This window comes from Mus pahari, chromosome 14 (assembly GCF_900095145.1).
Source record: "Mus pahari chromosome 14, PAHARI_EIJ_v1.1, whole genome shotgun sequence".
In the NCBI taxonomy this organism is placed as follows: Eukaryota; Metazoa; Chordata; class Mammalia; order Rodentia; family Muridae; genus Mus; species Mus pahari.
In genome coordinates this window covers 4,848,259-4,864,894 of record NC_034603.1, presented here as the reverse complement: position 1 = coordinate 4,864,894, position 16,636 = coordinate 4,848,259, and the positions used below count along the sequence as shown (strand labels likewise).

The following is a 16,636-nucleotide window of genomic DNA, read 5'->3' as shown; positions in this document are numbered from 1 at the left end:
CACACACACACACACACACACACACACACCCCTGCAATATTCTCTTTTCCTAAGGTTCTTACGGATTGTAAGAAGTGTTGCTCTTTGAGGGGAGCAATCCATGACGTATATGGGGTGGGGCTGCTTACACCGTGTCCCTCTGTGCTCCCTGACGTCCCAGCCTCTAAGAGAAGAGTAAGATGGCTTTCCTCCAAAACCAAATTAGGAAATGAGCAGCCAGATGGGGAAGCTCTCATCCAGGCATAATACGCTCGGTGCCAGGCCAAGGCTCACACGTGAGTGATGAGGAGCTGCCTGAAGCTCAAACCAAACAGAGCCAGATGACATCAAGCAATGGAGCAAGGCCAAGGCTAAAGGAACATGCCCAGGAGATAGCACTGCCCAGCCCAGGGACCAGGTAAAATCACCATCCAGGGATTGAGTCCTAGAAGGCCTGTATTCTTATGCTTAGGCAGAAGAAACCATTGAGATATCCCCTTTTGCCCTCACCCCTCGATGAGATGTAGAGCCAGCATTCAGTGTTGAAGGTCTTCTCCCGGTCTCAATACCAGGCAAGAACAGAGACGCAGTCTCAGCAGGGAAGAGAATCCTAGCAGGGCTCTTATCTCTGTTTCCCCGTGTGTGCCTCACACCTCTCTCTCTCTCTCTCTCTCTCTCTCTCTCTCTCTCTCTCTCTCTGCCTGGTGTCCCTTTCCCTGTGTGTGCCTCTCACACCCATGTTTCTCTCTCTCTCTCAGCCTGGTGTCCCTGATCCGAGGCCAAGTAGTAACCATGGATGGGACTCCCTTGGTGGGTGTGAATGTGTCTTTTGTCAAGTACCCAAAATATGGCTACACCATCACTCGCCAGGACGGCACGTAAGTAGCCTTGTGTGACCCGTACCTACCCAGTATCAAGTGTGCACCCAAGAAGAAGAAAAGTATGGTTGGCTTGGAACCAAGTAGTTTCTTCTAGTACAAGGTAATGGCCACCTGGCCAGACCTCTAAGGAAAACTCCCCAAAGACATGTCCTAGCTGTGGCCGTGACATTCTAACCAGAAAACAGAAAGGACAGTGATCCAAGGTGGCTGGCAGCCACCATCCTTCTTTTGCCATGTCAGGTAACTGCTACTCCTTGTGAACCAGGGAGCATAGGATTCTAGAAAAAGGAAGGGAAGGTAGCTTTTAGACGCTAACTCCTATTTTAAATCAAAGGCAGTACAGGGTGACAGGAATCCACATGACACAGTGTCCTGCGGCGCTTCCCTTCTGCTTTTATCTGCGGCTTTAAGAGTTGTGTTATTCTCGCTACAGTTTTGAGGGGGTGGGCTGTAATCAGAGAAGTCTAATTAAGTACATTTAGCAGTCACCCTGCTGTGTGAAGAAGGCGACCTCCCCCTATTATCTTCTGATTGGGAACACGCACCCGTTCAGTCCCCACCAAGATGAAAGCTCTGTGGCTTCCTAAATCCACTGGGCATAGAGTCAAAAGTTACAGCAAAAGAAAAGGCATCCAAAGAAAGGGGGGAAACGCCCACTCTGGACTGAACACACACACACACACACACACACACACACACACACCACGTTCTCTTCCAAAGAGAGAGAGAAACTGTCATTGTAAATCTGAAGCAAGCTCTTTCTATAAAAATGAACTCTGGAAGATCATGGCTGCTTCATGGAGAAAGAACCGATCCCTCAGTCCCTCTGATAAAGAGTCTAGCCTTCTTTTCAAGGCTGTAAGGTAGCCATACAGTCAGTTAAAAGAAAATTGCCAGCTCATAGCAGCCCACCCTCACGTCCGTACACCAAAACTCTAAGAGCCAGATGACTCTCAACCCCTGGGTGATATTGTCTCTTCTCCCTATTAAATATGCTGCGAGCTAGATACCACCCGAGCTGAGCAACACAGAATTCTGTAGCATAACCCTGGCCCACTGGAAATCAGGGCCCACTGCTGCTGCCCTGACTTGCAAGGGAGCGTTGTACTGTCCAGGAAATGACCACAGCTCAAAAGCCACTGACTACTGAATGTGTCTTGCTTTCATGCCATTGAAAAACTGTGAAATAGTAAGTCAGACCATTATCATTGTGAGGCTGTCTCGATCATCAGTGTCTCACACACACACTTTGCTGCCAAGTTCTTTAGAAGGCACTAGGATGACAAATGTTCCCTAGGCAGAGAGCCTTTGGTCCTTTTCACCCTTAAAGGCCAGCATCTTATTCTACAGCACAGGCTGGCCTCAAATTTATGATGATTCTCCTTCCTGAGTCTTAGAAGGTTAGGATTACTCATGTGCCTCCATGCCTGGCTTGAAACCAATGTTCTTCCTTGGTTTCTGGTTGTTTTTTTTTGGGGGGGGGACTTATTTGTTTCCTTGCTTGTTTTGGATATGGGCTTTTGTGGTACTAGAGATAAAATGGCAGACTTCACCATGCTAGGCAAGCATTCTACCACTCAACTATATCTCTAGCCTCCTAAATTGTGTGTGTGTGTGTGTGTGTGTGTGTGTGTGTGTGTGTGTGTGGGAGCCAGGGTCTTACCAAATGGCCCAGAATGGCCTTGAACTTGCAACAATCCTTCTGCCTCTGCCTCCTTGGTGTTAGAATTACAGGCGTGAGCCAGGACTCTTGAAGAGTTAACATAGGTGAGCCAATCCATTCAAACATCCTGTTAGACAACATACGAAATCATTCCTGAGTCTCTTGGTCCCTGTCTCTCCCTTCTTCCTCCTCTCCCATCCCTCTTAGGTACCTCCAGACCAATAACATCTGAAATACACCACACACACACACACACACACACACACACACACACACACACACATCATCATCATCATCATCATCATCATCATCATCATCATCACCATCATCTTTCCAGCCCTACATCCTAGCTCTTCTGCTTTCTCAGGCCACAGAGCCGTAATAGTGGAAAGCTTCTGAGTAACACCCCTAGCTGCTCCACAGCCTTAGAGACGTGGTCTGGACCACTAACTTTCATGCTGATTCTTTACCGCCACCAGGAACAGCAAGGAGCACTATTGTTTTTGAGCCAGTTGGTATCGGTATTGGTATTAATGTTGGTGTTGTGTTAGACTGTGTAGCCCAGGCTTGCCTAAAACTAGAAATACTATTACCCCAGCCTGCTGAGTACCAAGATTGCAGTATGTTCTCACTGAGATGTTACTATGACACAAGCAGTAGAGATTCTAGAGAGAGCAAGACAAAACACTAGCCTGGACACACATGAGTCCAGTGGAGTGTAGCTTAAAGTTGGAGCATATCTCTCAGCAAACCTCCTCCTTTCCATAAAATGAAGAAAGCCGTTTTTACTTTTGAGTCTATCAAATCTTTTTGTACCTATCAAATTCACCCACCATTCAGCCATCAAGTGGGAATGATGGTATTGGGCAGGAGAGTATGAAAGAGAAGACAGGACCGAGCTGAGTATCTCCGTGTAGCTCTTGAGATACAAACAGGGATGCGGGTGAAGAAGCCCTGCCTACATTTCTGAGCGCATAGCAGAGTTTGATTGGCAGCCTATGCTCACGGACCCTGCCTACATCCTGTGACTGGGACCCCACGACTGCTGAACCCGACTCTCAGCCTTCGTACCGAATGCTTTATTCCATATTGGATAGCGTTTTTCTTCAAAGTGCCAGACAGTGAATCATTTAGACTCTGCTGTCTGCATGACTCCTGTGGCCATGACTCAGCTCAGTCCTTGGTCCTCGTGGCATGAATAGACATGAAGAGCACATAAGCAAATGGGTGCCAATCACGCATGATTGCCAAAACAGGTGGTAGGCTGGATTTAGCCAACCCCACTCATCCGCACAGTTCATTCTCTGTTACACTCTCCTGCTCAGTACCATCTATTTTCACTATATGGTAAACAGTGGGTGAGTTTGATAGGTTCAAAGAGAGTTGGTAACTTGCCTACAGCCATATAACCAGTGGGTTGTAAGCTAGCTCATCTACCTGCCAAGCTTTGTCCATCCCGCAGCTCTTAGGTGTTGAAGGTGAATCTGCCCTGTTGTTAATGACCCTCTTGGCCCCTCTCCAGGTTTGACCTGATTGCCAATGGGGGTTCTGCCTTGACTCTTCACTTTGAGCGAGCCCCTTTCATGAGCCAGGAGCGCACAGTGTGGCTGCCGTGGAACAGCTTCTATGCCATGGACACCCTGGTAATGAAGACCGAGGAGAACTCCATCCCTAGCTGTGACCTCAGTGGCTTTGTCCGGCCAGATCCAATCATCATCTCCTCTCCTCTGTCCACCTTCTTCAGCGCTTCCCCTGCCTCGAACCCTATTGTGCCTGAGACCCAGGTAGGGACAATTCCCTGAGCATGGAAAGTGTGCTCCGTCCTTCCCAAATCCATCCCAACTGCCCAATTTTCTCCCATCATCTCTGTCTCCCCAAGTGTGCCAGGAACTAATATTAAAGGGGAGAAACGAAATGCAGAATTTATAGCCACTGTAGGTGACAATTTGAATCCCTCCCGGACATTTGGAATGTTTACAGATAGTCGCTCAAGACTTTGGCAGCCACGCGAGCTTTTAATAAAATAAAAACAACATACATATGTGCCACCCACCTACAAATTGCTTTTTATTCCTGTTAGTCATGGAGATACATGGTAAGAGGCGCTCTAATGATCTACATCAGTGTTATGACAGGGGGCATATTACATTACTGCTTCCCTAGTGCTTTATACCGATTGTCAGTGAAAGTTGTAGGTTCATATAATTACAGCCTCTCGTGGCCTCCTTGCATGCAGCTAGCAATAAAGCCTGCTGTTCTTATTTACATCTTTTACCAACAGTGTGGGGGGATTTTTTTTTTGTATGCATGTGTGAAACGCAACAGTGACTAAGAATAATTATTAATCCAAAAATCATAACCTCAGTCCCTTCACTCCATGGCGTAAGATGAAGTTTGGGTTGGTTTTCTTTTCTTCTCTCTCAGCAGTAAGAAGCAGTTCATGCACCCACGTAAGATGTGATGCTTCAGAGAGGGAGGTGGCTCACAGAAGCGCTGGCTTGCAAACAGCTCACCTGCCAGGGTGTGTTTGATATAGTAGATCAACCATGGGTTTCCTCTGCAGGTTCTTCATGAGGAAATCGAGCTCCCTGGTACCAACGTGAAGCTCCGTTATCTCAGCTCTAGGACCGCAGGGTACAAGTCGCTGCTGAAGATCACCATGACACAGTCCACAGTGCCCTTGAACCTCATCAGGGTTCACTTGATGGTTGCTGTAGAGGGGCATCTCTTCCAGAAGTCATTCCAGGCTTCTCCCAACCTGGCCTACACATTCATCTGGGACAAGACAGATGCTTATGGCCAAAGGGTTTATGGCCTATCGGATGCTGTTGGTATGTGTTGATTTCAGCCACTTTTCTTTCATGGCTTTGGTTGTGTTTCTCTATATTCCAAGTACTCTTCTAGTAAATTAAGACACAACAATCTCTCTTCCAGGGGACTTATGTTCCTGTATAGGCCCAAGATAAGAAAGAATGACTAGATCAGAAAACAGGAAGCCATGCTAAGTGCTAGTCATAAGGAAAACAATACCTACTGAGAGAAGGTGCAGCTGTGGATAAAGAGTCCAGGGAAGCTACTCAGTGATGTGGTGTTTAGTTGAAAACTTGAAAAGCCAACAGGAACCATGTGAGAATCAGAAAAAGGGTGTTCCAGAGCAGCTGGGGGAGGCAGTGGCTAGAATGCAGTGGTCAACATACATGGCTATTGAGAAGTGGGCAAGGGCTGATTCATGACGCAGAGAGAGGACCTGCAAATGGCAGTGAATGTACCTCAAGAGTAAGACACTGGGGCTTTAGAAGATCTGAGAGCTATACTGTTTGTTTCCAGGCATTGCCTTTTGAGCTGTTTACCCTCAGGAAAGGTGGACCTCAGAGAAACGGCCTTCGGTTATGAGAGTTTGGGCTGTAAGTTGGTATCTGCCTAGCTTTTTCCTACTTGTAGAGAGAGCTGACCGGTGATTTGGAGGGAGCATTTTGTATTCTCTCCATCTCCACACATGTGATTCTCAAGGACTGTGAGAAACGTGACCAAAGTTAGAGGCCAGAAAACTTGCAAAATGTTCACTGGAAGTGGCAGTGTGTGCCAGGCAGTCACTTTGTGCAGAGAGCATTGTGACAAATCCTTCAGTAACCACTCAATGGTCCAAGTAGACCTCGTTGCAAACTTCATGGTACTGCTGAGGTTGGGCAGTGTTGGGGGATGGGGATTAAATTTTCTAAAGACAATACAACAAGCAGGTTACAAGTACTCAAGATACACCCCAGTAGTCAGCCTCATCAATCAGTGTAACTCAAGCAGTAAAGTTTCTGGAGTCCCTACCTAGTGCATTTAATATAAAAACATATCCTAATAAAGAGAATTCTATCTGGTTTAGTCTATCTTGAATCAATAGCCAATACCACAAAGTAGAACATAATTCGCTCTTATATGCTCTAGCTCCTGCTGTCGGACTATACTGAATTCTGTTTCTCCATACTCAGATCTGTTCTCCTATATCATATATTTTGCTAAAGTTCCAGAAACACCATCATTTCATGTGGAATATATTAACATGTGTGTCTAAAAACACTTTGAAACCATACCAACAATTTAATTTCACAAAATCATAGTTTCTTAGTTTAACCAAACGGCTGATCACTGCACATTATTTTCTTTGGTTGCCAGCTACAGTAGCACACAGCTTGCTCTCAACATTGAGGTGTCTGAGACAGGAGGATTACTAGTTTGGGGCTAGTCTGAGCAATATTGGGCAAGTTTCTGCCTCAAAATAAAGATAAAGAAGAAAGGAAGGGAGGGAGTGGGGAAAGGAAGGAAGGAAGGAAGGAAGGAAAGAGAAAAATTCAATTATATCCTTAATATCATAAAATATTAATACTTCAGATGCTTGAAACAATACCCAAAAAATGTTTGTTTTCTCTGAGGTTTTATAAAAGGAAATTTTTAATTGGAGCCAACAAGATGGGTCAACAATAAGGGCACCTTGGACTAGGCCCCGGAACTCACAGAGTGGAAGTAGAGAGCCAGCTCTCCCACTAGTTATCTTCTGCCCACCGCCACACGCACAAACACAATAGCACAAAGCATGCACACAAAGTAGTCACACACATACTCACATATACACACAAACTAATACATTTTTAAAAGGAAAAGTAATTTTAATTAATATCACTTTCTATGTCTCTCTTTAAATTAATCTGACTTTCCCTATGCCTCTCTGTTTTACCTTATAATGTAATGGTTGAAGAAATCGGGTTGTTTGCCCATGGACTCTCTAGTCAAATCTGCTGGCTGTGCATGTGCTTGTGGCTGGCTGTCTCACCCCTGCAGATGGATGGTTGTGTCTCGAGTCTTGCTCTGGCCCAGGCCTGGTGTTTGGTTTGGGAAGTACAACCTGACGGGTGGGTGGCCATTGTGATATTCCACCAAGAGAAGCCTGGTGGGGGTGGTGCCTCTTTAGACTTGGCAGGCATGGTTGCTCGGTCTCTCTATATTTCAGGTCACCAAGGATTACAGAATGATATTTTCAGTCTGTCACTGAGTCCTCAACTATTAGCTGGAATACTTTCATACAGTGGTGGCCTCTCATTAACTACTTGGCTATTTGAGCTCCAGTTCACACAAAAAAAGAAAGGACAGATGCATGATTCTTTCCCATATTTACTGGTTTTTCAGTATAATGAGTTGGCTTATCCTCCAAGGGTAGCAAATGAATGTTTTCTTAAATACCACTATGAACTCATACACTGAAATATATCTAATATATTTCGGCCCATTGAAGTCATTATGCTTGTTAATGGTCAGAAAGTCCTGTCGGCGGTCATCAAGAGCCTCTTTAAGCTGACTCCCAAATCCTTTGACATGACCCTCATAGATGCTGATTCCTTCTTTATTTGCTATCTAGCATCTTTATTTGACCTGGTCTCATCATGGTCATTTCTTGCTCCCATATCTTCAACAAGCCCTGATTCTTTACAGTTAGAGACAGTGTCTCATGACCACAAGATGGACATCTGCGATCCCTGACTACTAGGTTAGTCATGATTGGCAGTCTGAGAGGACAAGCCTTGACATGCACGGGGATGCACATGTCGCCTTGTTTGTTGTTGAGATAAAAATGTATCCTCCGTTCATATCGACATTTGCGTATCGAGGATTTTCAAGAGCTGCAGAGAATCCCCGAAGGTGACACACACAGTTAAGGGTTTAATGTACTAGGAACAGCTATAGAACAGTGCCTCAGATTTCCAGAGCAGCCTTCCAGTTAAAGATGTAAGGCACCTCAGCATTTCCCCATCTCTCCCCAGCACAACTCTCGGAGGAACCGAGTCCTTGCTTACCACAGGAACACATGGAGATACGTACATGAGACACAAGGCTGGAACCAAGGGCTGATGGACCTTTCTTTCTCCTTTCCCTTCCACTTGTCCACGTGACAAATGCACAATTTCACACACAAGGTTTTAGGGTCTGACGCTCACTGACTCCCAAGCCATGCTCTATGGATTCCAGCCACTCTTAGTACATTCTAGAACCGAGAGTGCACACTTGTCCCAACAACTCCTTTGGATAGCAATCTCTGGATGTTCAGGTTCCTTGTATGGGATGGCATAGCATTTTCTATTTAACCTTCATGCATCCTTCCATATTCTTTAACTCAACCCTGGATAATTTTTATAGATGGTCCTGAACCACCATGTGGGAGCTGGGAATTGAACTCGGGACCTCTAGAAGAGCTGCCAGTGCTCTTAACCACTAAACCAACTTCTCCAGTCCATGATAATTTTTATAATGTATTTTTATTTTTGGTTTTGGTCTTGATTTAAGTTTAGGGTTAGGATTTTTCAAGACCGTGTTTCTCTATGTAGCCCTAGCTTTCCTGGAATTGGATCTATAAACCAGGCTGGCCTCAAAGTCAGAGAGCCACCCTGCCTCTGCCTCCCAAGTGCTGGGATTAATGGTGTACACTGCCCAGCTTATAATGTATATTGTTTAGGGGATGATACTATAGGAAAAAAGTGCTTATATGTGTTCAGTCCAGATGCAATATATTTCCCTAAATCTTTTCAGTCTATATGGCATTGGTTGAATTCTCAGATACCGAACCTGAAGACCCTGAAGACCAGCAGTGCTAAGCACCTTTCCTTACACACTGCTGCCCCCATAATCTCCTTATCAAGGAGAGACTAGGCTTCCAAAGGTTAGTCTTTCTCCTAATCAAAGACAACATGAGACAAATAAACATCATGAGACATAACAGATACATTCCAGATGGAGCAGGTCAGCAGAAACCACCTCCCATCCTCCCATCCATATCTAGGGAAACTGTTGTGGTATTAGGTTTGTAAATGACTCTTCTGCCTCCATGTCTCTGAGGTCGTTTTGAAAGTCAGGGGTTCATCTGAAAAGCCTCCCTATGATCACTGCATAAAGTTTCAAAATTGAGTTCAACTCAAAATCTGGATTTCATCAGATGGCATCCTGGGGACAAAGCTGTGTCACTGTTAACATGTGATTCTCGTTCTTGCTAAGGAGCTTCAGAGTAATCATTCATCTCTTTTCCCCAAACCCTTTCTCTTACAGTGTCTGTTGGGTTTGAGTATGAGACCTGCCCCAGTCTCATCCTGTGGGAGAAGAGGACAGCCCTGCTTCAGGGATTTGAGCTGGACCCTTCCAACCTTGGGGGCTGGTCCCTGGACAAGCACCACACCCTCAATGTGAAAAGTGGTATGTTAGGGACTAGGGAAGGTGGGTGGCGCTCATCTAACATGCACAGAGTCCTGGCTTCCATCCCTGCCTCAATGAAACACTCATGAATAAAGGGAATCGCTGGTTTAGACTCTCCAGCGTTGACATTTAAGCGGTAGCCCTTTTCTTGGGCATTTTTTATTTAACCAAACACCCCCACCAGATTCATAGATTTCCCCCATTTGTCCCTTTAGAAGTCAGTCTCAATTTACCAGCCTTATTCTACCTCATTGGTTTGGGCGTTTGCTTTCGTTTTTGCTTTTATCTTCTGTTATCTCCCCAGCTAGTATCCTGTCACACCACAGACAGCTTCAGGGGTGGCTCTCCCATGGCTGTTCCCTCTGCATTACAAGGAAATGAGAGAACACCCCAAAGGAGATGTTTCCTTTTCTCCCTAACACTTCCCACCCATTCTAGTAGGTCAATCCCCACAGGGTTGTGTGTCCTCCCCACAGGGTTGTGTGACATGCCCCCCCTTCCTTTCTCCCCCAGGAATACTACACAAAGGGACAGGGGAGAACCAGTTCCTGACCCAGCAGCCTGCCATCATCACGAGCATCATGGGTAATGGTCGCCGCAGAAGCATCTCCTGTCCCAGCTGCAATGGCCTTGCTGAAGGCAACAAACTGTTAGCCCCTGTGGCCCTGGCTGTGGGGATCGATGGGAGCCTCTTTGTTGGTGACTTCAACTATATCCGGCGCATCTTCCCCTCTCGAAATGTGACCAGTATCTTGGAGTTACGGTAAATGGCCACACCAGAAAAATTTTGTTCTCCGGATCCCTCTTTGCTCTCGGGTTTCTCTGGGTGAAAGATGGCTGAATTTGGGGTTCTCAGAGCAGGAAATGTTTTGATTATCTGTAAAATACCGTCCACATATTTGATGCAGTTTTTCAGCAACTCAGTCTCAAACAAGGGTGGCAGATTGTCCCTAATCCAGAAAGGAGCCAAGTGCCTTTCGTTTGTAAGGGTCAGTTGCAGCCTCAAACACACATCGGCATGTGAAGACCACGCTCCTTCCCTCATTCTGAAGATCTTGCCGAGCATTTCTGGGCACTAGCCCTTAGTAAATCCACCGGGTCTTTTTGTACTTACTAGTGTGCAATGTAGCACAATGGTACCCGGCCTAATTAGGTCACTTCTTACATCCCGTAAGATTCCTCCTGACCGTTGCTTGCTACTAAGTCTGAAGACTAAGTCCCCTCTCTGTGTTGGACAAACAGAGACGCCTAAACGCTCTTGAAAATGCCTTTCCAGGGTTGGTTGATTCCAGCTCCTCAGCCAGAGGGGGGAAAGATGCAGATGAGTAAACGGGGGGGGGGGGATTATTCAACAAATATCTGGTGAATGGACACTGTCCCTGTGTTGTGTTGGTGATCCAATAGGGAGCTTCCAGTTGTACCATGTGAGAAAGAGGAAAAAATGACTTCAAACAGACGTGAGTGCTTTGAGGAGGAAGATCCAACAGAGTGAGACAGGGACCATGGTGACTAGGGGGCAATAAGAAAGAAATAAGCACAAAATAGTCAGAGAAGCCTCTCCTACTGACGGCATCTGAGCCGGGCTGTGAATGGTGACCTTAGCCATGGGACATCTAAGGGAAAGCATTCCGGGCACAGAAGCATTATGCAAAAGATCTATATCCAGCCAATTACACAGCTAATTGAAGGAACCCACAGACTGGTGGGGCTGGTGAGCTCAGAAGAGCAGCAGGAACCCAGAGAGGTAAGGAAGAGACGGACACTTGGGATCAACAAGTGTAGACAAGCAAAAGTTGCATTTCTTTTGCAATGGGCAGCCACTAGATCTTGAAGTAGAGGGGAGATGTGGCTGACGTACGGTCTGACTGCCGCTTTTATGACATGGCTCTGGCTAGTTTGTGGGAAACAGGCTGTAAGAATGTAGGGATGAAGGCAAGAAAATTCATAGAGAGGCTGTTTCAGTGGTCCATGATTTGGGTCATGGTGATAGGACAGTTCTGAAGGGACATGGAACGTCCCAGTGGAGATGTGCCTCCCAGTTGTGATGTGTAAAAAAATGAAGAAAAGGAGAAATGGGGGAAGAGATGGGAGGAAGAGAGGGGAGGGAGGAGAGAGAGAGCCCTAGAATTGGGCCTAAGCCACCATGACTTGTGGTGTTTTTGAAGTACCTTCACCTACTATGTGAAAGATACAGACACCACAGGCCATGCTTGCATTGAATGTCTATGTCCATTAAATGTGCATCAATGTGAGCAAAAGACCTAACAAAACAAGCTAACGATAAGGTCTCAGAGCCCTCAGTTTAGCTTGGCAGGAAGGGTGTGACACACGGAGAGCAGTTCACAGCATGGCAGACAGGAAGCCAAGCAGAACCACAGGAGGGATCAGGGCAAGCTAGCCTTCAAGCACAGCCCCAGGAACCAGCTTTCTCCAGTTGGAGCCCCACCTTTCATAGTGCCACCACTACCCTGTGCCCTGCAGTCTATTCTGTTCTGTTTTGTTTTGTTCCTTCTTTTTTAATCCATCAGTAGATTAAGCAGTTCAATTAGGTCAGGGTCCTCGTGACACAATCATCTCTGGAAACACCTTCATGACACACGGAGAGGAGTGCTTCGCTGATCTCTTAGTCACTTCTCAGTCCAATCAACTTGGCAATTAATGTCCTCACAGCCCCTGCTGGGAAAGACATTAGTGACCTGGCCACCCAGCAGCTGTCACTAAATATTCTCAGGAGTCAAAACTCTGCCAGATACTGTAAGGGGTAAATATATACATACATATGCATGTATACATATATACATATGTGTATGTATATATGTGATAGTGTGTGAGACATAGTAGTTGCACCCAAAGATAACTTATATATTCATACACACATATATATATACATACATCCACACACACACATATATATATGGGTTGGTGTATGGAGACACAGTAGTTGCACCCCAAGATTATTCATATATACATATACACACACACACACATCCATGGGATAGTGTGTAGAGACACAGCAGTTGTATCCAAAGACAACTGCTACTGAGTATGAGTGTTAGGCACACATGTACCTCTGTGAGGACAGAGAAATGAAATGTGGGCTCAAGAAATATCCTGCTGAGGGTAAAGGTGAACACCTGGAGAAGAAAATGCACTTCCAGCTGAGCTGATGAGCTAAAGGAACCATTGGGGAAACAGAGCGAGAGGCCATGAACAAGAGGCAAAAGGACATGGTGGCTAAGCAGAGAGAGAGCAAGAAGGGGGCAGAGTGAAGGGACTGCAGACTATGGCACGACAGCTCCTCTCTAGACCTTCCCGGGAACATCTCCTTCATGGGCCTGGTTTGTTGCTGCTGTTGCTCTTGTTGCTGTTATTTTAGTCCAGAAAAGCCATCCCCTCAGGTATGCTACAGGATGGGGATCTGTGGAGGAAGGCGGTGGTTGCATTGTGCTTTCCACAGCTGGATTGTTCAAAGGACCACTTGGTACCCTCTATGTATGTACCTCCTCCTCTGTCGTGGCTCCTCCTGCTCCTCCTGTACATTCCCACCTCCAAATCTTAATCCATGTGGCTTGCTCAACTCAGCATCTCCACTCAACCTAGGCAACCCCTCCCTGTCTACTTACTGGCTCTGTTCCCCAGGTCCCCTCTTCCTAGAAAAATCTTCCCCTCCTCCCCTGCAAGTGTAGCGTTCTGGTTTCCCATCTGAGTGGACACTACTTGCTACCTTGTCTGTGTGGCTCTTTGGGCTCGGGTGGATGTAGTTCTTTCTGTACAGCAGACTCCTTGGTCATCTTCGCCCTCTCATGCCTAGAGCAGTGTCCAGCCAGTCCTGGGTATTCAAGATGGGTACTTGAATTCAAGAACCAGTCATTTCCCCCCAGCCCCCTTGTTGGACTTGGCTTTTGATTCCATCTCTCTCAAACTGTAGAGACTGCAGCGCCAATGATAAAAGTTTATGGCCCAATCAAAGGAAAGCATAGCAAGCCTATGTGATAACATGGGGCAGCTTGAGGGCTCTCCTGCCCACTCTCCCTAGACAGCTGGGTGATTTTTTTTTGTATCCCCCATTTTCTTTAGCTGTCTTCAAACTTTGTTCTTGCTTTCATCAGTCAGGAACCCAGAGCAGATTAGAAGTTAAGCTTTTACAAGAACACTGCCTTGATTCTTCTTTTCTTCCCACTACATGCCTGAAAACAAAGGGCTGTCAATCCCCTCTCTTCAAAACAGTCACCCGCAGGGGGCAGGGAGGGGAGGGGAGGGACCTGTCTTGCCTGTGTGTCTTTTCTCTGTTGTGACTTGGCAGCTGAGCTGTTCCATTTTGGAGTCAGCACCTAGCCCCACCTTACTCACCCCCCCCAATCAAGATGCTACTGAAGTGACACCACAGTACGAAGCATGCAGGCCACCGGGCCCCACACTCCAGGAAGTTCTAATGCTGGGAGAGTTCAATGGTTATCACCTGTGGGCTCTGCCTTAGTACATGTTCAACACCACTTCACTAGAAAACCTAACATCCCATCTTTAGGAGATGCTTTTCCCTCCAGTAATTATCACCCTCTCTTTCCACCTGGTCCATAGAAAACCAAAAGAGAGTAAGGTCCTCAGCCACTGACATCTTAGGGTGAATTTCTCTCAAAGATAAATCCTTCACTTGCCCATTTGAAGACATCTTGAGAACTAGACTCCACAGCGTGGCAAGCAAGACTGGGACAGTGTCACTCTAATGTCTCTTGATATGGCTCCTTTAAGCAAATGTCAGACTACCTACTATAATGTTTGACATTCTTTTCTGTTTTCCAAACAAGAGTGATGAGGTTTTCTGTGTGGGGATCACCGTCCACGCACACATCCTCCCCATGCTTCTGGGCGGGCCCTCTGTAGAATCGCGATAGGGCAGATCTTCAGGTTGAGCGACTGTCCAGCTGGAGGAGGCAGAGAATTGGACAAAAGTGGGAGCCTGGGGTTGGGGGTAGGGTGGCAAAAGCAATAGACACTGAAAGTCAGGATCCCCAAAGACAAGCTTGACCTAAGAGGTAAGCAAGGGGCCATCCCACTGAGTATGAGAGTGGACATTGTGGTTGCAGCTAGAGAAGGCAGCAGCCTCCCTCCCCGTCAGCCGTGAAGATGAGAGGGTCAGGAAAGGAACAAAGCCCCCAAGTGAGCACCCTGTCTGCGCACGGTTCTGGCTAACCCCTGGCTCTGTCTCCGGAGCCTTTTGATCGAGGACAGATCTAGGCTCATGGGGCTGAAAGCTAATGCAGTTTTAGGAGTTCCCTCTCAAAAAAAAAAAAAAAAAAAAAAAAAAAAAAAAAAAAAAAAAAAAAAAAAAAAAAAAAAAAAAAAAAAAAAAAAAAAGATAAGCAAATTACGAATTGAAAAGGAAAAATGGCTGTGGGTAAGGTGTGCACATGGATAAAAGTGCTTGCTGCCCAAGACCAACGACCTGAGTTTCATCCCCAGAACCTGCAGTGGAAGGATAGAATCAACTCCAAAAGTTGTCCGTTCACCTCTACACAAACACTCTGTGACATGTGAGAGCCTGCAGTCACACACAGTACACACACAAGACACACATCACACACATACACACAACACAGAAATAGTGATAATAACTAAACAATAAGAAATTTAGTTAAGAGAAAGAGAATCTCCCACTGCACTACACTGACCGCGTGGAAGCTAGGGAAGTCCAAGTGCTGAGACGAGAGGAAATGAAAAACAAAACAATATTATATAAGATGAGGGGAAATGGCGCATTTTTAAAAGCCGTGGTGCACACAGGCATCAGCACGCAGCTGAGCAGATGTTTGTAAGACCTCACTCCTGCTCCACCTCTGGGCTGCTTGAGTTTTTCCATGCCCCTTGACTATCTTTGGGTACTTTTGTTGTTGGTTTTCATTTGTTTTGTCTTGGGATTTTTGTTGTTGTTGGAGATTTTTTTTAAAACAGCATCTCTTAGCCCAGGCTGGCTTGAACTCACTGCTTTTTAGCCAAGGATAGCCATGAACTCCTGATCCTTCGGACTCTACCTCCCTAGTGCCACCACACCACAGCTCTTTGATTATTTTTTTTTATGTGATAGTTATCTTCTTATTTTGTTATCTATAGAATGAGCAGACAGGACAAGTCTTTCCTCCCATTTAACTGATCAAAATTGGTTCCAGATTAGTCATAAAATTAAAAAAAAAAAAAAGCTTGCTTTTATGTGCATGATTGGCTGTTGATAACATGTAAGTTGTACGTATACAATTTAGAGAAACCTCTACCAAGTTTCCTTTGTAATATTTCTGGGCCTTTCACATTTTCTTGGAATGCTCTTTGAACTGGTGCTCATTAATCATTTTGTCACCAATGTACATAAAACCAAGAAGGATGAATTCTGCAGTGGCTCTCACATGCCCTACAAAGATGCTACATGAATCAGCACAGTAGGGCAGAAGCAGTCCCAAGAGGCATTCTTACGACAGAATGGCCTGTAATAATTTAGCTAGCTGCTGAAGGTACACAAACCACCTAAGCACATCCCTCTAAAACTCAACTAGACGCATCCCGGATTAACGCCCCGGTGCTCGATGCAGCAACAGTAAAACCATGTCCAACCCAACTCCACTCTACGTGAAGGGGTAAAGAGAGAACACGGCGTGGACCGGAATGGATCGGCTCACAGTGATCTCAGCCCTCTATAGCTCAAACTTCTGAACAGAACATAGGGGGATGCAGCTAGCCCGTGGCAGAGGGAAGTAACCTCATCCCACGCTCCCTGCACTCAAAGATTTATTTTTCCAGGCCTTACTCTTTCTAAAGTATCAGCAATGCAGAGATGTGTAAGTCTTATCCTGTTCTCAAAGAAGTAGAAAAGACAAACGCGCGCGTGCGTGCGCGCGCGCAC

General features: G+C 46.0%; 1 protein-coding gene across 7 annotated transcripts in view; it reads left to right on the top strand.

Moving 5' to 3' along the window:
• Tenm2 (teneurin transmembrane protein 2) overlaps positions 1-16,636 on the top strand; it is a 1,236,531-nt gene that overhangs the window by 1,164,958 nt on the left and 54,937 nt on the right. For all 7 annotated transcript variants that reach the window (XM_029545825.1, XM_029545821.1, XM_029545820.1 and 4 more), the window contains 5 exons: positions 738-857; positions 4,046-4,307; positions 5,087-5,354; positions 9,604-9,747; positions 10,261-10,510. In XM_029545825.1, coding sequence (XP_029401685.1) covers positions 738-857; positions 4,046-4,307; positions 5,087-5,354; positions 9,604-9,747; positions 10,261-10,510 — 1,044 coding nt within the window. The remainder of the gene's footprint in view (positions 1-737; positions 858-4,045; positions 4,308-5,086; positions 5,355-9,603; positions 9,748-10,260; positions 10,511-16,636) is intronic.